General features: G+C 46.4%; 1 protein-coding gene across 1 annotated transcript in view; it reads right to left on the reverse strand.

Annotated features, from left to right (window-relative positions):
• Positions 1-5,319: 5,319 nt before the first annotated feature.
• Positions 5,320-24,936, reverse strand: part of Gfpt2 (glutamine-fructose-6-phosphate transaminase 2) — a 44,935-nt gene continuing 25,318 nt past the window's right edge. The window contains exons 8-19 of the mRNA XM_075992799.1: positions 23,177-23,256; positions 22,551-22,668; positions 20,340-20,503; positions 19,671-19,766; positions 19,489-19,586; positions 18,896-19,016; positions 16,595-16,752; positions 16,240-16,354; positions 14,260-14,387; positions 11,296-11,463; positions 8,705-8,866; positions 5,320-6,201 (exon numbers count right to left, since the gene is read on the reverse strand). Coding sequence (XP_075848914.1) covers positions 6,157-6,201; positions 8,705-8,866; positions 11,296-11,463; positions 14,260-14,387; positions 16,240-16,354; positions 16,595-16,752; positions 18,896-19,016; positions 19,489-19,586; positions 19,671-19,766; positions 20,340-20,503; positions 22,551-22,668; positions 23,177-23,256 — 1,453 coding nt within the window. The 3' untranslated portion in view covers positions 5,320-6,156. The remainder of the gene's footprint in view (positions 6,202-8,704; positions 8,867-11,295; positions 11,464-14,259; positions 14,388-16,239; positions 16,355-16,594; positions 16,753-18,895; positions 19,017-19,488; positions 19,587-19,670; positions 19,767-20,339; positions 20,504-22,550; positions 22,669-23,176; positions 23,257-24,936) is intronic.

Raw genomic sequence — 24,936 nt, forward strand, 5'->3', positions numbered from 1 at the left:
TGTGTTCCAATCTAACTCTTCTTATCAGCAGTGCTCTCTTGGGCGAGGTTTTACTTCCTCCAAGGCCAATTCTGTCGGAAATAGTAATTACAGCCTGTAGGGGATACAGTGATAAGAGGCCTGAGAATGCCTCTGCTGGCTTCCTGTCTCCCTCTCCTCCCTTCCTGGTCCTCTCCAATCTTTCTTCTCTTCTCCCCAACTCTTACCAGTGCTGACGAATCTAACTGGACTGTTTTCAATAGTGTTTTGTAGAGGCGAAATCTGCACATAAACCAATGGGGACAGTATTGCTCTGTGTGGGGGGGGGGGGGGGGAATACCAGAGGTAGGCCACTTTATAAACAGATCTGGGACCAGGGACTTTGGCTCAGTGATAGAACCCTTGCCTACTGTGATGGTTAATTGTGATAGAACCCTTGCCTACTGTGATGGTTAATTTTTTTTTACCATGAATTTCATTAGATCAAGAAGTGACTGGGAAACTGGTAAAATACGTATCCACATGTCTTTGAGACTACTGCCCAAGATTGTCTAAGGGAAGAACACACACCCTGAGTGTGAGTGGTACTCCACAGATTGGGGTCCCAGGTAGAATAAAAGAGGGAAGGCAGAGTAAGCCCCAGTGTGGGCATCCCCTCTCTGCCTCCCAGATGCTAGGATATCAACCACCCTGTCCCTCCAGGCTCTCCCTGCTGGGATAGAGTGAGTCTCTGGCACCATGTACAAAGGAAACTCTCCCCCAGTTGTTCCTGTCCATTACTTTACCACGGTGATGAGAATGAAGAGCACATAGCCGGTGAGAGCCCCTGCTTCAGTCCCCGGTACCACAAGTTGGAGCTATAAACTAGAAACCCTAGCAACAGCAATGAAAGAAAAGAGGTGGCCGGATTCAAAGGAAGACCAGAATCCAGTTCCCCAGAACCCAAATTTCAAAAGCTGGGCATGCTGGCTTCTACTTATAATCTTAGACCTAGGTAGGCAGAGACAGGAAGATTCCTGGGGCTCGCTGAACGGCCAGCCAGCCTATCCTAACTGTAATCCTGAGGTTCCAACAAAAGGTCTTGTCTCAAAAAAATGCAAAATGCGCCGGGCGGTGGTGGCACATGCCTTTAATCCCAGCACTCAGGAGGCAGAGACAGGCGGATCTCTGGGAGTTTGAGGCCAGCCTGCTCTACAAGAGCTAGTTCCGGGATGGGCACCAAAGCTACAGAGAAACCCTGTCTCGAAAAACCAAAAAAAAAAAAATGCAAAATGCACCTGAAGAGGAATGGCACCCAAAGTTGACTTCTGGTTAGAGACCACATGAATACACACACACACACACACACACACACACACACACACACATACACACAGAGAGAGAGACAGAGAGAGAGAGAGACAGAGAGACAGAGAGACAGAGAGACAGAGACAGAGAGAGACAGAGAAGGGGGGCTGTGTGGTTGGGAGTACAGGGTTGAGAGGCCTTATCTGGTTATGGCTTTCTTGCTGGCAAAGTTTCCAGGCAACTCAGGACACCATATTGTATGAGACAGAGACTGTATACTTGTGTATGTGTGTCTGTCTGGTCTTTTTCCTCATTAAACCACCAGAAGTCTGTTCTAATCCTAATGACCTCATCCAATCCTAATCATCCCCCTAAGGCCTCACCTCTAAACACTGTGACCAAAATAACTTTCCACCTCTTCATACCTCATAGAAGCCCTGGGGGTCACTCACATCCCACCAGTCACAACAGGACATGTCCTGGGCTGCTTTTGTGCTGCACACTGTGGTGACAGCCAAAGCTCAGCCACCATCTGCTCAGGAGCCAGGGCTGGACAAGCCAGAGAGGGGTCTACTCTTCATCACATCCTGCTTTTCTCTGGGTCAGCATCTCTTGCTGTGGGATGCCTGCCACCTGTTCCAGTCTGCTCTTCCACCACTCCAGAGCAAGAGCCCTCTGTCTTGACAACTCAAAGGCTCAGAGAGCTGCCGTTCTCATGGCTTCTACACATGTGACATCAGGGTTGGACGTGGGCTCACGTGGCATCACAAGTGACTGAACTGGCTGGAAAAAGCAGTGGTCTGGAGTCTATTCTCTGACACCCAGAGAGTGTAGAGGTGACATAGAGGCACAGTTGAGGGGGCTTGTGCTGAGTGGAAGCAGACACTCGGAACTGTATCACCGAGATTGACTGCTGTGGCCTTCAGCCCTCTTCCTCTGGGAGTTCAGAGTGGTGTAAACCAGGAAGTACCTACAAAATACACACAGACTCAGAATGATGGGGGCGTGTCAGAAACACAGAGGCCAACTCAAACAGCTCCCGGCAGCCAGAACTAGAATCTCGGCAAATTGCATCTGACACAGGATCTTTGCAGACGCAAAATCTGGCACTGACTGCCCCAGGGAGGTTAATATCAGATGAAGGTTAACACCCACGGGGACCAGGAGTGTCAGTGGTTTGTATCCTGGAAGTGAAGTGAGGAGAATGTTGCTCTTCCGCCCCAGCTCCATAAACCCATTCCAAACACTAGGAAAACATCAGACAAACACAACTGATGGACGGTCTCCGATCCCTGCCTATGCTCCTTAACACTTGATGTAATTTACTAACGGGTAGGCTGGTTGTAGATAGGGTAATAGATATAGTTAGGAAGAGAAAATTAAACAAATTTCCTAACTAGTTGAACCAAAAGACAAGACAGACAACAGGAAAGAACCCTTAGACCCATCCCATCAAAAAGCTTCAAGCTCTGAATCAGGCATTGCATTTGCAAGAGGCCAGATGAAAGGAAACAGAACTCTATAACAAAGTAGTTTGAGATTTTTCAGAACTCTGGGACTGGAGAGATGGCTCAGTGGTTAAGAGCGCTACATGTTCTTCCAGAGGACCTGGGTTTGATTCCCAGTACCCACCACACCCACGATATTTTGTAACCCCAGTTACAGGGGGTCTCACGCCCTCTTCTGGTCATCATAGGCACCAGGCATGCACGTGGTACATGTGGGCTTACACATAAACTAATCTTTTTCTCTCCCAGACCTGAAGGAGGTGCATTTCTTGACTGAGCTTATCATAAAATAAAGAGACCCAGGACACTTCGCTGCAATATCTGAGGACATCAGGAGCAAAAAGAGAATTTTAAGAAATGAAAGACTGACAAAGACGTATCAGAGTGATTTTAGACTCAATAACAATACAAGGAATAAGAGAATAAAAAATTCTAAGAATTGTTTTTTCTGACTTGCAGGTCTACATTAGGCAAAACTTCATTGAAGTGTAATAGTTTCCTGATCTATTAAGGTCTCAAAATTTACCTCTTGCCATGGTCTATTGGATTTGTATCTCTTCCCCAAACCAGTGTTTATAGCCCTGGCCCCCATGTGTTGGTAATGAGAGTGGGGCCTGGGCTGTGGTGGTGGCTCAGTGGATTCAGCACTTGCTGAGCAAGCATGAAGAACCAGAGTTTGGATCCCCAGAATGCACATAAAAGCCAGGATGGTATGTGGTGGCCTGCCTGCAACCCCTCACTTAGGAAGGAGAGATGGGGAGGGATCCCTAGGGCATGCTGGGTAGCTAGACTAGCCAAACCTGGGCTCAGAAAGAGATCCTGCCTCAGTAAAGAGAGTGGAGGGCAATCTAGAAAGATACCCAGTGTGAACCTCTGCACACACACACGCACATGCTCCCACACACACACGAGTATGTATATACCACTGCACACACACGAGTATGTATATACCACTGCACACACACATGAGTATGTATATACCACTGCACACACACATGAGTATGTATATACCACTGCACACACACGAGTATGTATATACCACTGCACACACACATGAGCATGTATATATCACTGCACACACACATGAGTATGTATATACCACTGCACACACACATGAGTATGTATATACCACTGCACACACACATGAGTATGTATATACCACTGCACACACACGAGTATGTATATACCACTGCACACACACATGAGTATGTATATACCACTGCACACACACGAGTATGTATATACCACTGCACACACACATGAGTATGTATATACCACTGCACACACACATGAGTATGTATATACCACTGCACACACACATGAGTATGTATATACCACTGCACACACACATGAGTATGTATATACCACTGCACACACACGAGTATGTATATACCACTGCACACACACATGAGCATGTATATACCACTGCACACACACGAGTATGTATATACCACTGCACACACACATGAGTATGTATATACCACTGCACACACACGAGTATGTATATACCACTGCACACACACGAGTATGTATATACCACTGCACACACACGAGTATGTATATACCACTGCACACACACATGAGCATGTATATACCACTGCACACACACATGAGCATGTATATACCACTGCACACACACGAGCATGTATATACCACTGCACACACACATGAGTATGTATATACCACTGCACACACACATGAGTATGTATATACCACTGCACACACACATGAGTATGTATATACCACTGCACACACACGAGTATGCATATACCACTGCACACACACATGAGTATGTATATACCACTGCACACACACGAGTATGTATATACCACTGCACACACACATGAGTATGTATATACCACTGCACACACACATGAGTATGTATATACCACTGCACACACACATGAGTATGTATATACCACTGCACACACACGAGTATGCATATACCACTGCACACACACATGAGCATGTATATACCACTGCACACACACATGAGTATGTATATACCACTGCACACACACGAGTATGCATATACCACTGCACACACACATGAGTATGTATATACCACTGCACACACACGAGTATGTATATACCACTGCACACACACATGCACATGCTCCCACACACATATGAACATGTATATACATCTGCACACATAAAGTCAGACCTTTGTAGGGTGATGAAGTCATGAAGGTAAAAAGCCTTCATGAATGGGATCAGTGCTCTTAAAAAAAAAAGCCCCAGGAAGCTCACTAGCCTCTTCCACAGTGAGAAGGTACATGGATGTTCTGGTAGGAAGCAAGAAGCAGACTCTCCCACATACCAAAACAGCTAGTGGCCTCGATCTTGGACTTCTAAGCCTCCAGGGCAATGATAAAATCCCAATAAAGATTAAACTTGGACACATGAATGAATCACTGGGGGACACATTCAACTCGTATCCAAACTGTACCACAAATAATAGGAATGTCCCCACCAGACATGGCTCAGACCCTTCGGTGTAAGGAAAATGAGGTTAACCAAACCCAAACAAACAAGAAGGAAGAAAAGTTGCACTGTCTTTATTTTCATAAAATTGCATAGTACATTGATTGTGCACGCTCGAAACCACCTTCTTGCATGGGGCTTTTCAGGCTGGTTTACTATGAGTACGAAGCAGGGACCAAAGTGCTGCCTGGGCTTAAGAAAGGAACCATGATCTGATTAAGCAGAAGTCAGAGAGCTGAGGGTTTTGAGCCCACCCGAGAATACTGAAATATTGAAAGAAGTGAAGACTTTAATTGAGCTCAAAGGAGGCATAGGAAGAGAGTAGAGGGGACTCACTGATGTCAGGGGACAGGAATCAGGAGCAGCTTAAGGAGGGAAGGAAAGGAAAAAGAAGACAAAGGGCTCATGCCTTGTGCCCGGAACTGAGATGAATGACACTCGCCAGGAGTGAGCCCAGACGCAGCATGCTGGGTATCCCAGCTGCACAGCCTGGGCATTTCCACGGCTACAGAAATCCACATACTAGAAAAATAACTTAAAAGCTATACAATCATCATTATAAATATTTCATCTTTCAAAACTAGCTAATGTTGGTTAAAAAAGGTTCACAGTTACTCCGAAGAGAGCGGTATCTCTATTGCACAGTAGTGGAAAGTCGGCTCTGGTCCCCGTGTGTAAACAATTCCTTCTCCTCAGTGACTTCAGGACACACAGAAACAGCATTTGCTGTAAGCAAAGCACTTGGGTACAAGGCACGTCAAAGCTGTCAAGCTCTACAGAGAGCACGAGGGACCCACGGAAGGCCCACTTCTTTTCCCATGTGGCACCTCGGCAGTTGGTTCAGGCCTTGAATCAGACTGCAGGTGATGATGGTCTTGTCGTGGAAGTCCAGTTCTCATTCCACGGTGACAGACTTGGCTAGGTTCCTGGGGAAGTCAACCTAAAAAGAAAGGATGAAGCTCAGTAGATAGAGTCCTTGTTTAGCATGCGCAAAGGTACGGATTTCATCCCCAGCACCTCATAAAACAGACATGGGGGTATGCAGACTTGGAAGGCAGGAGATTTAGAAGTTCAAAGCCAGCACCTATCACAAAGCAATTTGTTCAGTATCTCACGGGTGCCAGTAACATGCCGTTTCTTCCCAATCACCTCTAACCACAAGCCTGAACACCTCCATTTTGAAAGTGGATTCCTTACTGCAAGAGGCTTCCTTTAACTGTACAGCATTTACTTCACTTAGTAAACATCGGTCATGACTTGACCTGTGTCCTGTTGTGCTATTCAGATCTTTTACAGCAGCTTGGTGGGTGCTGTGAAAATGTCACTTTTCAGTCACAGATATGGTGGTGCTCTCTTGTGACCCCAGCACTCAGGAGGCTGAGGGAGACAATCCAAGGCCAGCTTGGCCCACACAGCAGAGCCTATTGAAATGCAAGCAGGGCTGGAGATAGCCCAATGGGTAACACACTGGTCTCCCAGCACTTACGACAGATGGCTCACAACTGCCTGTATCTCCAGCTACAAGAGATCTGGGGCACCCTGCCATCACATAAGTTTATGTACAGGAAACCACACAAACATAGACACACAGACAAACACACTTAAAAACAAAACTTCAGTAAAAAGCAAATAAAATGAACAAACAAAAAATTTAATTTTTAGGATTATGGGGTATAACTCGGAGATAGAGTGCACAGTCTATGTAAGATTTGATTGGCCAGGTGATGGCGGCACACGCCTTTAATCCCAGCACTCAGGAGGCAGAGGCAGGTGGATCTCTGTGAGTTCACAGCCAGCATGGTCTACAGAGCAAGTTCTAGGACAACTAGGACTGCTACACTGAGAAACCCTGTCTCAAACAAACAAAGACTTGGTTTGACCACCAGCACTGGAAAAATTAGTTAATGGAAAAAAAAATCACATTTTTGAAAGGATACACATGGATTTCTCAAGACCTGTTACTTTATAGAGACTGAGAAGGAAATGTTGACTGAGGATGGGTAAGAAAGCGAGCTTCCACTTGGTCTGCAAAAAGATATTTTATAAAATGTATAGCTCAATAAAAACAATGAAAAAAGAAAAAAAGGGTATTTTATTTATATGCCAAGAAAAGAGAAAAAAATATACAACAAACAGTTACCAAGTGTCAATTAGATGATATACATTTAGGTGTCTGAGATACTGTTCTTTGTACTGCTACAGTTTCTAAGTCTCTCAAAACTGTAGCTGGGCGATGGTGGCGCACATCTTTAAACCCAGCACTTGAGAGGCAGAGACAGGAGGATCTCTGAATTTTTAGACAGGCCAGCATGGTCTATATAGCAAGTTCCAGGATAGCCAGAACTACACAGAGAAACCCTGTCTCAAAAAAAATCAAAAAACAAAACAAAACAAACCTGTAATAAAGCATCTTTTATTTTTAACACAGTGAATTGTGTTCTCACACATTTGCTGGTGAGATCATAAATTAACTCTTTTCTGGGGCGTAATTTCGATGTCAGCTGTCTCAAAATGTCAAATCATTTTCTCCACAATGATAAACCTTAAATGTGGGGCAAAGATGTGCATACAAACATGTTCACTGCGGTGTTATGCATAAAATGAAAAATTGGAAACAGCAGACTAGTTTAGCAATCGTTCAGAAAATCATGTATACAATGGCAGCCGCAGAGATGTCTCAGTGGTTCAGAGTGCCTTGTTCCACCAGAGGCTCTGAGTTAGGCTCCCACATGAGTGGCTCACAAGCCCCTGCATGTTAGCTCCAAGGGGATCTGATGCCCTCTTCGGGCTTCTGAGGGCACTGCAAGCCCTCAGAACACACATAGACATATAAATAAAAATTTTAAACTAAAGATTTCAATACAACTAAATGTTGTACATAACAAATTCATAGAGATGAATAAAACTTAATAGAAATAATACAGGGGAGAAACACAATTTTAACTTTGATAACAATATTAAAGTTTGTGTTGCTTTTTCTTTTTGTATTTCAGTCTCTATGCAGCATAGGCTGCTTCAAGTTTGTAATTTCCCTGCTTTAGCCTCCTGAGTGTTGGCCTTCCAAGTATTCTCAATCAGATATGGCTTGAATTTTTTTTTAAATTTGCTTGTACAGGAGAAAGAATTGAATGAGATATTAGCTGGATTCAGCAACACTGCCTCTGGATGATGGTTTATTTTTTTGCCGTTCTTGAGGAATCTAAACAACCTTAAAATAAAAGTTACTTTAAATGACATTATTTCTCTGATTACTATTTAATCCCAATAAGCATTTGAAAAAGCAACTTCACTGTTACATATGTAATGTACATATCTATGCATTAAAATGGTACCATGTGCCCCATAAATATGAACAAATGTCAATAAGAAATAAAAATGCATTGATATAAAGGAACTTTGCTTTCTGTTCCTCTTTGCTGCGCTTATGCAAATTTTAGACTTACATCATAGCCTCGGAGGACAGCCAGGTGGAAGGACAGAAGCTGGAGCGGAATCACACTCAGGATGCCCTGGAGACAGTCGACCGTGTGGGGCAGTTCGATGGTTTTATATGCGAACTTGGAACTCTCAGTGTCATCCTTGGAACACAGTATGATTGGGCGGCCCTAAAGCAGAGAGAGAGGTTCAAGGTAATGTGTCTCTGAAAGAAGCAAACCCTCTCTGGCATCCCACAGAGTTTCTGGAACTTTCTGGAGTCAGCATTACTGTTGTGATACTATTAATCCTTTGACTTTGCTAGAATTACGGGTGAGGTCGTGGGCATGCGTGCCACATGGAAAGGACAGTGTGTGGTGCTTCTTGGGGGTGCTTCTTCTCCTTCCCTGGTCAGGTGGCTGCACTTGGTACCATCATTCAGGATTCATTTGTGCCTTTTCCTGACCTACTCCTAACTCTAATGGGCCTCATGATCCAGCGATGGAAATAAAATCACGAACAAAGATGAATTGCGGATAAATGCCACAGGGGCAATAAAACATGAGTGAGAGGTATTAGTAAGTTTTGTTGTGTGTTAGCATTGACTGCCTCCAAGCACATTTGTGAGGAGTTATCTAGATTATGCTAAGTGAGGTGGGATAACACATCCTGAAAGTGGGCGGCACCATTCCCTGGGCAAGGGTCCAGAAGGCAGGAAAATGCCGCTTGCCTGCCTGCTTCCTCAACCTTTGCTACCATGACAGACCCTTGAGCCATAAGCCCAAATAACTTCTTAAATTGCTTTCATCAAGGTATTTCATCAGAGCAACCAAGAAGTAACTAGGATGTCTGGAAGGGCAAAGCCAGGCCAGCTACGTCTAAATAGTAAGTTCAAGTCAGCCTTGGCTACACAGAAAGAGCTATGTAGCTCTTCGCATTGGACTATGAAGCTATTTACATTGAAGCCTTTCCCCTACCCCAAAAACAATAGGAAGAGCCTATTGCCAATGCAAAGGCTCGGAGAAAAGAACGAGCTTGGCATGAGTGGGAATCGGAGCAGGGAGAAGACCTGGAACTCAGTGGGACGTGGTAAGGGGCCGCGCGATGTAGAATGGGAGAGAGGTCACTTCAGTCTTATGGGAAGCTGTGGTGAGAGGGTTTTCAGTAGAAAAGGACACAATTGTGTTTTTATACTAGTATCCTTTTTTTTCTTCTTCCAGACAAGGTTTCTCTGTGTAACAGCCCTAGCTGTCCTGGGACTCACTTTATTAACCAGGCTGGCCTTGAATTCAGAGATCTGCCTGCCTCTGCCTCCCAAGTGCCAGGATTAAGAGTGTGTATCACCCCCACCTGGCTTAGTTCGCTAGTTTTATACTAACTTTATAGGCTAGTTTTTACACTAACAACTATGCTGAGATACGTGTGGCAGTGGCATCTTGCCGGATTTCACCTACCTGTAGCTTCATGAGTCTGAGTGCTCTCTACCCTCCTGTCCCCGTGAGGCCCGTGAATAATGTATCTGGCTGCTTAGTTCCTGGGAGGGAGCCAATCTACCTTTGGACTTGGAGCAATTAGAAGTGCTACTGCTCACGGTGGACTCCCTGCGCTATGCTTGAGTTTATTGCAATCACGATAACTCATGATAGACTATAAGAGGTTTCAGGATGGGGACTGACCACGCCAGAAAGGTAAACGATGGTTAGAAAGTTGAAATTTGCGTCACTAAGAACAGAAGCAGGGCAGGAGAGCACGTTCCATCTACGTCAAGGAAAGTCTTGAAGTCACAAGGCCAAGAAGGGAGCGCGCTGGTGATACCCGTCAGTGTACCTGAAGGGGGCCTCACTCTAAGACAACAGGCGCTACCTACCCATCTGCAGCCTTCACACTATGGCCTCTTCTTCTGGGGCAGGCCCTAATTTGAATCCTTTATAATAATACTTTAATAATAAATATTGCCCTTTCCTAGGTTCTTTGAGTTGTTCCAGAGAATTACTGAATATGAGGGATTTGGGGAATCCCCAAATTTGCAGCCAGTCTGAGGTTTGAGTCCCCCATAGTTTGTGGGTTTAGATGGGAGGGCAGTCCTACGAAGGACTGTGTACTTACCCTGTGAAGTCTGACTTAACTCCAAAGTTAGCATCAGAATTGCATTAACAGAAGCCCTGGAGGGAAGCTCCATTCCTGGGATGCTGCACCTCCTGTCCCAGTCCTAGGATCCAGAGCAGCTCAGTGACAGTCTGGTCACTGGCCCTCCTTAAGGAGCTGGAGGATATGACCTCAGGCTCTCTGGTTCCCTGCTAAATTTGTGTGGTATTCAAAAGGGCGCCCAAAGGGCCAGTGAGATGACTTAGCGGATATATGCTTCTGCCAACAAGCCTGAAGACCTGAGTTCCTGCCCAGAGCCCACTTGATGGAAGAAGAGAACCGATTCCTACAAGCTGTCTCTGGTTCCCATACATCTGCCACTGCACGTCCATGCCCCTATTCCACATTAAAAGATAAATGAAAACAAAAGGGGACAGGACAGAGTGTGGTCACACCCGCAGCAGCAGTCAGCGAGATAGGCATGTGTGATACAGAACAGGTAAACAGGGACCCCGGTCCGCAGGAGAGGCCTCACCTGGCGGGCAGTGACCTGCTGCAGGGCATTCTGGCATTTGGTAAAGCAAGGATCCTTCATGATGACCATGATGACCGGCATCTGCTTGTCGACGAGGGCCAGGGGCCCATGCTTCAGCTCTCCAGCCAGGATGCCTTCTGAGTGCATGTAGGTTATCTCTTTGATTTTCTGTGGAGACACAAGTTGGGATCAGTGTCACACTGGGGAGACAGGGGGCTGCAACAGAGAAGACAGGGACAGAGGGATGTTGGGAGAGGGGGTTACTCTAGGGTAAGAGCTAAAGGTCTCTAAAGGTCAGCTATGCGAATGGGTGCGTAGATGGGCCAACAGCATCATGGGAGAGAGGATGGGCTGCTGTCTGGAGCTTGAACAAGGTTGCCCAGGTAGCACCTCACAGCCTTCAGGAACAACAGTGACACCTCTCTTCAGTTCCATGCACAGTCATGTACCCAGACAGAACGTTGGAGTCAGTCTAGCCTGCCTTCACCCCACCCCCACTCCCTTGACAAGCCTCTTGGCCTCCCCAGTTACCACAGATAATGGTGGCATTGTATTCTTAGATATGCTCTTATTCAATTAGACGGTTAACCATTCTCCCAATTTTAGATCCTTAATCACGTCTGAACAGTTGTTTAGACTGACTTATCAAGTAAATTCCCATACCCCTATTATGTGAATTTTCTCCCCTTTGTCCAAGTAGATCCATTTCCATTTGCTGTGAGGTTTTCATCACCGCACCAATGAGAATCTTAAAGGAAAGAGTCCTCCACTTGTCCAGAACTAGTTATTTGGGTCAGGCAAACCCCGTGAGGAACCAGGCTCCTCCTTAGAGACTACAGACAGCTGGCATGCTGGCCTCCCAGGAACCACACAGGGGCCATTGACTTGTGCCAGCAGCAGCCTAGACATGCCTTTCTTCGCTCGGAGACCAACTTGGCGGCACAACTGAATGCATATCTTTCATCAGCAAGGCTGGGCCACCGCAGCTGACCCCCACAGCCAGAGAGCAGAACTATCAAGGGACTGAAAGTGTACCCCACCCGGGCTTTGCCTCTTCTGTGCCCCGTGACCCGAGTTCACAGTGCAGGGACTGACTGATGCTGGGAAATGCACCAGGGGTTAATCTTCATAGCCAACTTGGTGGGGTTGAAAATTTCATAAAAGCAAACTTCTGGGCATGTGCGAGAAAGTTTTTAGGTTGGCTTAACGGAGGTGTGGAGACCTGCCCTAAGTGTGGGTGAAACGGGTCCATGGGCTGGGGTCCTGGACAGAATAAAAAGGAGGCTGGATGTCAGCATCTGTCTCTCTCTGCTTCTTGAAGACACAGTGTGACCAGCTACCTTCAGCTACCCCCAAACTGAGAGCCAAAACAAACACAAACCCTTCCTTTCTCAAGTTGCTTTTGCCAGGCAGTTTATCTCAGCCAGGAGAAAAGCAGATGGCATGTTTGGTCTCTGTCCCTTTTAGTTTTTAGCATGTAGTCCCTAAATCCTTACAGTGTTCATAGTGAGAGGTGACTTTCCTTGCTAATGAGAACAACAGGACAGGTCTCTCCTATCTAGAGCAGCGCTGGTGTAGAGAATTGGAATTTCCAGCTTTACGGCAATCCATCCTTGTCGGGCAGACACGGGTTGAAGGCTAAGTTCATCACCAGTGGCCGATGACTAAATCAATTAAACCTATGTAAGGAAGCCTCCACAAAAACACAAAAGGACATCTGGGAAAGCTTCTAGATCGCTGAATAAATGGTTCCAGGAGATTGGCCTGATCAGAGATGATGGTGAAACGCCACATCCCTTCCCGGACACCTTGATCTGTGTATCTCTTCCTGCATCTGGGGTTCATCAATACACTTGGTCGTAGTCTTTACAATGAGGGAGTCATATAAGGAAAGAATTAATCTGCAGAAGAAGCATGTGCTGGAAGCTGGCACTCAGAGGTCAGTTTACTCCCAGCTACAAACATCTGCAATACTCTCTAGATGTCTTCTGTGAGCCTGACTGGGTACGCTAAGGAGGGGAGCCAATATCCTCGGCACTCCTGCCCTGGTTCCCTTTAATCTCGTAAGGCATTCCGATCGATAGACAGCAAACTGATAGTGAGAGATGCCGAAGCCCAGGAGCCAGCTTTGCCAGCCTTCAGCGGCCCTACACTTCCAGCGCCTTGTCTCAGCCCTCCCAGCTTTCTCTCACATCACTAATTTATAGTCATGGGGCAAAATAGGTAGTCGTCAATTTTTTTTTAAATTCAGGCTCACTGCTGCGGGAATGCAAGCTCTTCCCCCTTTGGAAGTTTGAGACTTACAAGGAAGATCTATAGAGATCCCGCAATTTCCAACTGCCAAAATCCTTCCCACATAGGTTGCTTCTGGTAGTGGACCCGAATTTGATTTTACTTCCTCTGTGCAATCTGTGTGTAAAGAGGTGTGTGTGTGTGTATAGAGGTGTATGTGTGTGTGTGTGTGTGTGTGTGTGTGTGTGTGCATACCTTGATGTCATTCCTTAAGATCCACCCACTTTGGTTTCTGAGACATGATCTTTTATTGGAACCTGGTGCTTCCCAAGTCAACTAGACTGGCTGATCAATGAACCGCAGAGATCCTTCTGTCTCTATCTCCCCAGTGCAGGGATTACAAGCACATATCATTTTTTTTTAACATATAGAGTCTCAGAGGCCAGGCACTTGAAGAAGCTTCACCCAGTGCCCTTTTCTCCTCTCCCCAGGAGACTGAGAACTCCCTGGGGACAGATAACCTACTTCACTTATTTCTGTGACTCCGAGGTAAGAGGCAGCACTCAATGCAGGCCCATTAGGGTGGCTAGTGGGTTTGTAAACCCTTCCCTTCCAACACTGCGCCCTGCCCTCCTTTCCCACTGGCTTCTTACAGCATCTCCTAAACCTGCCTCCTTGTTGCTCTGGGAAACTGTGTTACTGGAAGTAGAGGTTGGGCAGAGAGGGACTCACCAAGGCTCCTTCCAGGCATGTGGCATAGTTATATCCCCGTCCCATCACCAGGAGTGACCTTTGTGTGTAGAGCTCCAGGGCCAGGTCATGGATCTTCTCATCCAGAGACAATACTTCTTTGATCAGCTCTAAGCAATGCAAAGAGACAAGGGCGAGAGCCTGTCATTCTGACTTCCAAATATCCACAAGGAAAATCATTGGCTCTAACAAGGTTTAGAGACTTATACTGCTCAGGAGACACTGCTTCCATGCATTATTTACAAGGGCTTTAAACTTAGTTCTGCCATAACTTGGGATACTGGCCAGAACCTTGTCAGGCTGGCAGTTCCTGTTTGTGTGAGTATGCTTGTGAATATCTATCTGTGAGGTAGGCTGTAAGCTCTCATTTCCAGCTCCATGTCAACAGGAAGTAAACCAAGAGCCAGAGTAAATGAAATCACCCCCTGGAAAGACACAGGACTGAAATTCCAAATTAACTCCTCAGTTCCTTGCCCTGGGAGGGGGCCCAAGGCAAAGCCAGGGTAAGCCAGACCTGTTGTGCTCAAACTTCCTGGTCCTGGGACTCTATTTATACTCTTGCTAATTACTGTAACCTCAAGAGCCTTTGTTCTTCTGAGTTATAGCTCTCAACAGTTATTGAAATTGAAGATAATACTAATCAGCTAGGCAAGGTGATTTATGCCTTTAATCCCTGCACTCGGGAGGCAGAGGCAGATGGATCTCTGTGAGTTCCAGGATAGCCTGGTCTACAGAGCGAGTTCCAGGACAGCCAGGGCACCCTGCCTTGAAAAACAAACAAACAAACAAAAACTTTAAAAGTACAGCATCATTCATGGGAAAAAAATCATTGGAAAGTAGTAACAGTAATAAGCCTATAATGATAAATTTTCAAAAAATGAGTGAGAATGATATTGTTGGGCATCTTTTAAAAAAATTGTTACATGTATTTGTGAGTATGTTCATGCACACACACACAATTGTGTGTAGAAATCAGTTCTTATATCATGTGGGTTTGTGGGATCAAAGTGAGGGGGTCTAACTTGGCAGCAAGAGCCTTTACCTATTGAGTGATCTTAGCAGCTCAACACTTTTATGTGGTGTTAGTGTCTGACTTTTTGATAAGAGAGTTGAAACCAATCTGCTTCTGCGTTTGAACTGCTGCAATTTTTGTCACTGTTACTGGAGTACAGGAATGCAACCAGGCCTTACAAAGATTGGTCTTTGGAAAAGGGAAAGGTTTTAAACGCCTTCAACTAATTAGGAGTGTTCTTTGATTCTGCATCAGACAAGAAGGAAGTTTCAAGAAATGATGTCATACAAAGGCTCGGAGATAGGCAAATCTAAAAATGGACGAGTTTAGTTACAAACTTTATTTTACAAATCACCTTGTTAAAAGTTGTCAACTTCTTAGTTGGAAGGAAGGAAGGAAGGAAGGAAGGAAGGAAGGAAGGAAGGAAGGAAGGAAGGAAGGAAGGAAGGAGACAGAGAGAGAGAGAGAGAGAGAGAGAGAGAGAGAGAGAGAGAGAGAGAGAGAAAGAAAAGGAAAAACTTCAAATCTGGGAATTGGCTAAGTAGAGACAAGCTTTCCAAATTCTAAATGATGGTTGAAAATTTGACCTTTGTTATTGGCAACAAGTACTGTTGTTTGTTTCACTTGCGAAGCCGGGCTAACTAACTTCCTTCATTTTAAGGTAAACATCCGTAAGAACTGCAGCTTTTCCTATTTACTGACAGGCAGTCAGGAGAGAGGGAGGAGGCCCTGGAGTTCTGCTGACAACTGAGGCTTTAAACCTTGGCCTAGCAGGATTTGCTGGGCAGTTTGGGAAGGGGGGTAGGGGGGGAGAGTAGGATGTATCATTGGATAGAAAGATCTAGAAGGAGAGTCATTTACAGCATCCGTTATATGAGAGTAAAGGAAGAGAGAGACCCAAAGGAGCTCGGTGAATTTGAAAATATAGAAAGCCACATTCTGGGACTTACCAGGTAAAGATCTGAGACCCCGGATGATCTCTTGCCTCCTGTTCTGTAGAGAAATTCGGTCTTCAGACATCATCAAACCAAACATCACCAGGGAGATGAACTGGCTGGTGTAAGCCTGAGGACGAAGGAGGGGGACCGTGAAGACTTCAGCTCAGAGGTGTTTAGGAGATAGGAGAGCTAAACAGCATGGACAAAGACAGGGAAAAGACAGAATGGCAAATCGGAGATGAGGAGAGGAAGGGAGAGAGCAGAGGGGACAAGAGCCAAGGTACCAAGGTGCAAATTGCAAGGGCACCCATCTCTCCAGCTGACACCACCACCCAGGTTCTCACTGGAGAACACAAACATCTCGTACCTTGGTGCTGGCCACCCCGATCTCCGGCCCTGCATTGATGTGGACACCACAGTCAGTCTCTCGGGAGATGGAGCTGCCCACAGTGTTGGTGATGCCCACAGTCAGCGCCCCGCGGTCCTTACAGTATCGCAGAGCCAGAAGTGTGTCTGCAGTCTCTCCTACAACACGGGGATGTTATCAGCCAGTGTCTGCATGTGCAGGTGCTAGGCCAGCTAGAACCCTCTTCTCTCCTCCCTGCCTCCTCATTCACCCTCCTCCTTGCCCTGCTTAGACATTCAAAGCCTGGCCAACACTTGAAATGAAAGTAAGGGTTCGACATCCTTCCCGTTGTCTCTTAGATTGAAGATCTCATTACTCTTTATGTAGCAAGCACGTTCTTATCCCGTTTCTTTGAATCCCTATGTCAACACCACGGAGGCCTCAGTCCCCACTTCCCTTCGAGATGAGGAGTCCAGAGAAATGAGACTCGTTATCTCCAATCAGGCCTTGCAATTGGCTTGGAATGCTGTTCTGGGACTCTAGGCTGCCTGGGTCGGATTTGCTGAGGTATAACCATTGAAAAACAAGACTGCCCACATGGTGCTTCTCAAATAGAACTTGCTTGATGGAAACATTTCTTGCAATTTCCCAGTGTAGACTCAAGTAGTTTTTCTAATTAGGCCACCTCAACAGCATAAGCCGGTACTGACTCCCGATTTGCCAATTTTAAACTAAAGCAATATGAGGCCGATATAAAATCGAACCCAGTGAATTCTCAACCTTCTGATTGTGCCATCCACATGGTCACTGCTCTTGACTGTGTTCAACTTAGCTCCTGACCTGTCCCCAAAACTGGTGTCACCAAATGCTTCCAGATGGTCTAACTCCCCTCTTCCTTTTTCTCTTTAGACAGCTGGGTTTCCAGCACAGGACTTGAAGAAGTCAGCATCGGTTAGAGAAGGTGGGAAGAAAAGGAAAAAGATGGAACTACCTGCATTAGCCCCAATCTTGGGTTTTGGTAGCTTGCTGTTTGCTTAAATCTCCTTTAAAAACCGAATACTTCCGTCCATAGACCTATGGGCTGCCCCATACTGTCTTCATGTGGAATCTACCTACTTTTCCGTTACTTTCCCTACCTAGTCATGAACTGCATTAAGGCTCTGATGGGAAGGTCAACCCAGAGGCAGTCAGTCAGTCAGTGGGATGATGGATATGCCTGCATTAGTTTTTTCTCAGCTTGTCGCGAAAATGGAAATGGTATTAAAAATTCAAAAAATCCCCCCTAGGATGTTAGAATAGTATGGCCAGTTTCCAGTAGTGATAATGACATTCTGGGCTTATGCTCTGTCATCTTTGTCTCACATTCCCAATTATCTGTGGAGACAGCTGTCACATGATGCTCAGGATTGGGAATAACTTCCAGATGGTCCAGAAGAGGAGACGGGTGAGTTGCACACAGGGATGACCCTTCACTGGCTTGGTTGGTAATGTCTAAGGTTAGATGACTCATTATATGAATATTCCTACTTTTATAAAGGTTTGGAATTCACCAAAATCGAAATATTCCACAAAACCTCTTTAAATCTCTAGGTGTGGCTCCAAGGCTCTGGCTAAGCTGAAGTACACCTTTACCTGGGGTGAGGAGGACGTCCAGGTAAGGCTCACTTGACTAAAGGAAAGCATTCCCTACCCCTTAACCAGAACCGTGTCTCTCCATGCGCTCCATGCCTCCCCCTGCTGGACAGTGTGGACACTGCACATAACAGACCTGCAGAGTTTGGACACAGAGCCTACTATGGAGTGAATAAATACAAGGATGGGACTCTCAACCCAGTAGAGTGGAGATTTTTTTTCTCCTCTAAATTAAGCCCGGGAAACACTTAGGAGCACATTGGCGAGCGTTCTTGTAAGATTTAGAATAGCAGGGCACACCAACTTCTCCAAAATCTTGCAGCGAGCTCCATGAAATCTGCTGTCATGGGACATCACCCACGCTGAGGAGGGCGATCCCTTTGAGTCACCCATGGTCCCGTAAGTAACGTCAGTAACCTCACTGGCTCACTAAACTAGCCTTGAGTGGAATCATTTTCGCCTGTCCTGTGGGGCGAAAACATGTTTGGTCACATTTCCCCAGGAAAGCTCACACAGCAGGGTACAGTGTTGCTGGTAACAGACGCTTTTAAGGGTTTAAATGACCCAGTGTGTGAGAGCATTGCGGTACACGGCAGGCTCACAGAGGCACTGGAAGAAGAGGGAGGGTGATGTTGTCTAGAGAAGAGAGGTTGGAGATGAGCCAGTGGAAACCTGGCCATGCTGTCTTACCTGATTGGCTTATGAAGAAGCAAACATCATCCCTGAACACAGGTGTGTTCCTGTCCAGAAAATCACTGGCAAGTTCAACCATCACAGGGAGCTCGGTCAGTTCCTCTAAAACTTGTCGTGTCTGAAGCCAAAAAGAATAGACCCTGAATGCCAGACGCACCTTTAATCCCAGCGCTCGGGGAGGCAGAGGCAGGCGGATCTCTGTGAGTTCGAGGCCAGCCTGGTCTACAAGAGCTAGTTCCAGGACAGGCTCCAAAGCTACAGAGAAACCCTGTCTCGAACCTCCCCCTGCCCCCCAAAAAAGAATAGACTCTGAAGTCAGAGATGGGCTTTATAGGGATACTGGGCACTGGACTTCAAGGACAGTTTATGGCATGGTCCCTTGCTGTCCCAGTGGTACAGGAGCTTCAGTCCTCACAGGCCACCTCGCTGGAAGAAAGGACCCAGTACACTTCTCAAGCTGGCTCACAGGAATGAGTCCAAGGACTTGGTCAAATCCAGAGGCCAGTGTACTACAGCACTGTGATCAGCATCTTGGTCTTGGCTGCTGTTAACCTCCCAGGACTACCTAAGGTCTGGTGGGTTGCACTTACAGCCACAGCAGCGTGGTAGCTGGTTCCACAGCCAATCACAATGAGCCTTCGGCATCGTCGAATCTCCTTCAAATGGTCCTTCAGGCCACCCAGGAGCACTGCAGGACACGAGACAGGGTATTAATGTCGACTCTACATAGGCCTGCATTCAGCGGAGCAAGACATGGACAGGGGCTTCCCACCTGTGTTGGTCTCAAAATTCACCCGACCTCTCATGGTATTAAAGACTGATTCCGGCTGCTCGAAGATCTCCTTCTGCATAAACGCACTGAAGTTACCTGGCCAGGGAGACATCACCTAGGTAAGTAACTCTAATTTAGATAGATTTTTTTTATACCTTAACCAGGAAAGCATAGGAAAAGGCTTAAAATGCTGTTGCTTTGTGATTTTTTTCTGCCAAGATGTCACCATGCCTCAGGACTGGTATTTCCCACAAAGCCCCCCAAAGATTTTATTTTTTTTTATATTTATTTAATTATTATGTATACAATATTCTGTCTGTGTGTATGTCTGCAGGCCAGAAGAGGGCACCAGACCTCATTCCAGATGGTTGTGAGCCACCATGTGGTTGCCGGGAATTGAACTCAGGACCTTTGGAAGAGCAGGCAATGCTCTTAACCACTGAGCCATCTCTCCAGCCCCCCCCCCCCAAAGATTTTAAAGAGTGTCTGCAGGTGTCTTCCTGTCTTATGCTATGGATACAAACCAGATAAAAGCGGGTCAGATACAGTGACCACTCAGTTCACACATTAGACCCTGCAGTTTCGAGGACTTGGGGCCCTCTCGATCCTCTGACTGCGGAGTGCCTTCTCTTCAAGGCAGGTGCGCAGGGACTCCTGGAAGATACCTGCCTTTCATTATCTGCTGCAGTTCCATCTGCAAGGTCTGGATGGCTCTGGAGGGGTCATCACTAGCTGAGCGCTTAATTCGGTGAATGGAGAGTTTCCCATCAGCCACTGCGGCGATGTCATCATCTTCCAAGAAGATGACCCGGTTGGTGTGTTCTATGATGGCACTGGAAGGAGGGAGAAAAGACATCAGAGTTCATGTTCCACCTTTCAAAGTTACAAGGCAACAGCCACTTGCTATTTCTCAGACATGGGATCTTTATCATTTTAGGCATTACAGTAAAAAGATTCACAGGCAAGCCCTCCCATATTCTACACGTCTCTCCCCTATTAATTATTTTGAATTCTAACCTTAATGTTTAACCCAGTAGAGAATGTATGGAAACACACCATTTCTTCAGCAAACATTTTACATGTATCTCTTAAATCTTAAAGGCTAAATTTTAACCTATTATAATACCAACATTCTTTTCACACTTAACAATTCATCTCCAAATCATCAAGTATCTTCTAATGTGTTCAAATCCCCTGCTCCCAGAAAAATCTAATGGATGTCTTTTTATAATTGGTTTCTTCAAATAAGGTCATGGCACCTTTGGAGGGGTTGGGAAAACGTACACAATTCTGATTATAAAGCAAAAGAAATAAGCGCTTGGACATGTTATAGCATGTGTGTGGAGGCCAGAGGGGACTTACAGGAGTCGCCTCCCCCTTCCAGCACGTGGGTTTGAGGATCATCCTGGCCGCGAGAGCCTGAACCCATGGAACCATCTCGCTCGCTCAGCACTTGAATCTTAAAACTATACCGTTTACAAAGACAAGTTTCTCCTCATATAATAGACTTTGCTAATAAAGAACAACTAATAGAATAGTTCGTGGATTACTAGTTACGAGTGACTCAAGTCAAGGATCTTGAATGGCTGTTGAAACCAAGAGGTGACAGCTGAGAGGATCTCCAGCCAATGAATAGGACTTGAGCCTCTGATTAAGTACAGAGAGAGAACTGATGGACTGGTATGTGCCTTCCTGATGGAAGGACACACTACCACACATGTAATCTCGCTAAAACCTGAGTGAGATCTAACTTCTAGACGCTCGCTGCCCCAGCTGGCTTCAACTCTCAACCTGGCACAGCCTAGAGTCACCTGAGAAGGGAGGGAGTTCTAACCGAGGGATCACCCAGACCAGATGGGGCTGTGGGTGTGTGTCCGAGGGAGGTTGTCATGATTGTTAATTGATGGAGGAGGCTCCTCCCACTATGGGCAGCACCATTCCCTGGGCAGGTAGTCCTGGGCAGTGTAAGAAAGCTAGCTAGGTAGGAAGCAGCAAGTGAGCCAATGAGTAGCTTTCCTCCATGGTTTATACTTCAAGTACCGCTGGAGTTCCTGCCCTGACTTCCGTTGTTGATGGAAAGTGACCAGAAAGGATAAGCTGAAAAACACTTCCCCTCCCCTCAGTTCCTTTGGTTGTCATGCTTGTCGTAGGCACGGAATGAACCGAGAACACTTGCTGGTGCTGAGAGGCCTGGTTAAAGTGTGGCTGTTCTCACTGTTAAGACTCTACAGTGCTTAATCATAGGAGAAGCTTCTAGAAGGAATGAGGTAGGCCTGGTCCCTGCTGACAGCTCGGTGGTGACTGCTGCCATGTAAGATTCCCACATCTTTATTCTCTGGGAAGCTGCCAGTATTGGTTCTCACAGCTTGTCAGGTGGCTTTAAAAGGGTGTAATTATTTTGCCTATGAACACTATTTCATCTCCCCCCTCCCCCGGCATCCCTGCCTTTTCTAATTTTAGAAACACCTGTGTCACTGACTATAAGGTAAGAGCTCAGTGGTTGGAGCACTTGTACAAAACAAGGACTTCAGCCAGTTATAATGCCCAGATACCACCTACAGGTAACCAAAATCTGTTCCAAGTTGTACTCTCTAGTTTTCCCTAACCCCACCCTCTCTTTTCCCCTTTCTCCCCCTACCCCAACTTTTCTTTCCCTGTGTATGTGTACCTCTAAAATTTAAAATATCTCAGAGTGGTGAGGTAGCTCAGTGGGTAAGGGTGCTTGCCACTTGCCACCAAGTCGGACAACCTCAGTTCAGTCCCGGGGAGAGATTCAACTCCTACCAGCTGTCCTCTGACCTACATAGGTCCTCCAAGAGCATGCAGACAGTTAGTCTTTGGGTACACAGTCCCAGGGAAACAGTAAAGATGTTGAGCTACCTTGCATCCGAAGCAAAGAAGAACTCCACAGCTTTGTCGCCCACGGCGTGCAGACAGGTGGAGCTGTCCAGGCGCTTCATCCTGGTCTTACAGATATTCTTCACATTCTCGATATTGCCTAGTAAACGAAAGAATGGGTTGCGAGTCTCAGCAGGCTGCTTCATTTGCATACCACGTGGCAAGGAACCCATTTTCCTCTTTTGAATATCGTGTGGGAGAAATCTGCAATTTTTAGCTATGGCTGTGCCAGCCAAATCACGTAAAAGCTCCCCAAATAGCTCAGTAGTGCTGAAAGAGCATTTAAATGGCTGCGGTGGGAGAGAGCAAGGCAAACGAAAACAACCCAAAGAAGCTCGAATCAGGGCACGGTTACCATTCTCCCCAGCTGCCTGCTGCTCCCTCTATTTCTGTGCGGGTCTCAAAATATTCACAATGAAATGCTTTTTTTAAAGGATGGAGCTGAGTCTCCATCCATTGCATGAGCATCTTTGAAACCCGGAGCCACACAGCAGCTGGGTCCAAGACAGAGTGTTGGGGGTGCTGACGGTATGGCTGCCCCCAGACAGAGCTGGCTGCAAGGGGGTGGCTACCCTGCAGCTGACTGCTGATGTCTTCAGGGAACTCACATGTCCGATATAAGATGGGGATCTGCTCTGTGGAGAGTTTGTATTTGCTTCGTACCCCGATGAGCAGTGGGCTGCCTCTCCTGCGGGAAGAAGGTATAACGTGACCCATCACTTTGAGACCCTGGGATAGATGTCTTCCCAGCCTCTATGTATGCCCTCCTTTCCCTGGACATCTTGACCATAAGAGGATGTCTTCCAGGTTTGGAGCACGGACCAACAGACTGGCATGGAGATGCCAGCTCCCTCATATCCTCTCCCAGGTATCTCACCAATTAGCCTGGTAACATGCTCTCCCCACTTTTATGAGATGTTGAGCTCTCGGGTCTCCAAATCCCCATAAGCAGTTAACCCACATGGCTAGGTCTCATGGGGTGGACATTTACCATGAGAGGAAAGCCTGGAGTACACAGAATATGGAGAAATTATATGCAAATACTACACTATGCTATTTTATACAAGGTACCTGAGTGTCTAAGGATTTTGGTATCTGGACAGGGTTTAGTGCCAGAACTCCCAGAAACACAAAGGGAAAATGGTACTGTAGTCCGTGGGCTGCAAAGGGCAGTTTCCAGGGTAGACGTTGGCTTAAGTGATACCTAAGGGAAACTTAGAATCTTTGACCTGTACAAAGCGAGTTTTGTCACAAAGGGAACAGTGCAGGAATGTCAGAAGCTGGCATGGGTGAGGCCTTGGTGCCCAATCTGTCACCAACACCAGGTTCTCTGATTATTATGGGATAGAATCTTCAGTGCGCACTTCACAGTATCTTTTTCCTGCTTACTATTGCTTTGGCCTAAGCTTGTTGAGGGTATTAAGTCATGATTTTTATTTATTTATTTATTTTGAGACAGGCTTTCTCTGTGTAACGACCCAGGCTGTCCTAAAACTCTCTTTGTAGACCAGGCTGGCCTTGAACTCAGAGAAATCCACCTGCCTCTGCTTCCCACACGCTGGGATTAAATAAAAATGTGCACCACCAACCTCTGGCTTTAGGTCATGATCTTAACGGCATCCTGCCTTCCAAAGGCAATTCTCTGCTTTATCTTATAGATTACAGCACTCACATCAAACAAGTAGATCACTTTCATAATTCATACAATTTAGATCGCTGCATCTTAGAACCCAGGCAGGCAACATTCCAGAACCTCAGTTCCTCACTACCCTCTGTCTATCCATGCAGGATATGGTAGTACCACCTGCAACTGAGTGCTGGGGAGATAGTTCAGCTGACCAAGTGGCTACCGCGAAAACCTCAGTCAGGACCCCCAGAAAGCTACTTAAAAGCGGAACACAATGGGTGGCGTGTACGTCCATAAGCCCTGCAGGTGGGGAGGGGAGAACACTGAGACTGGAGACATGTGGCTCCTTGGGATTCATTAGCCAGCCAGCCTACAGCTGGATGGATGGGTGAGCTCCAGGTCCAATGATACCGTGTCTCAAAACATAGAGTGAAGGGGCTGGGTGGTGACTCAGTACTTAACAGCAAGCACTGATCTTGCATAGGACCTAAATTTAGTCGCTAACACCCCCACGATGTCTCATCACTATCCACGAGTCCAGGTCTATTCCTAAGTCCAGATCTGATGCCCTCTTCTGACCTCTGACGGCAGCAGGCACACAAATGGTACAAATACATCCGTGCAAGCAAAACACTCGCCGTACACGTAAAACAGAAAACACCTGATGTGGACCTCTGGCCTCCACATACACGTGCACCCTCATGCACATGTGTCCACACACACACACACACACACACACAC

This window comes from Microtus pennsylvanicus, chromosome 11 (assembly GCF_037038515.1).
Source record: "Microtus pennsylvanicus isolate mMicPen1 chromosome 11, mMicPen1.hap1, whole genome shotgun sequence".
NCBI classification, from domain to species: Eukaryota; Metazoa; Chordata; class Mammalia; order Rodentia; family Cricetidae; genus Microtus; species Microtus pennsylvanicus.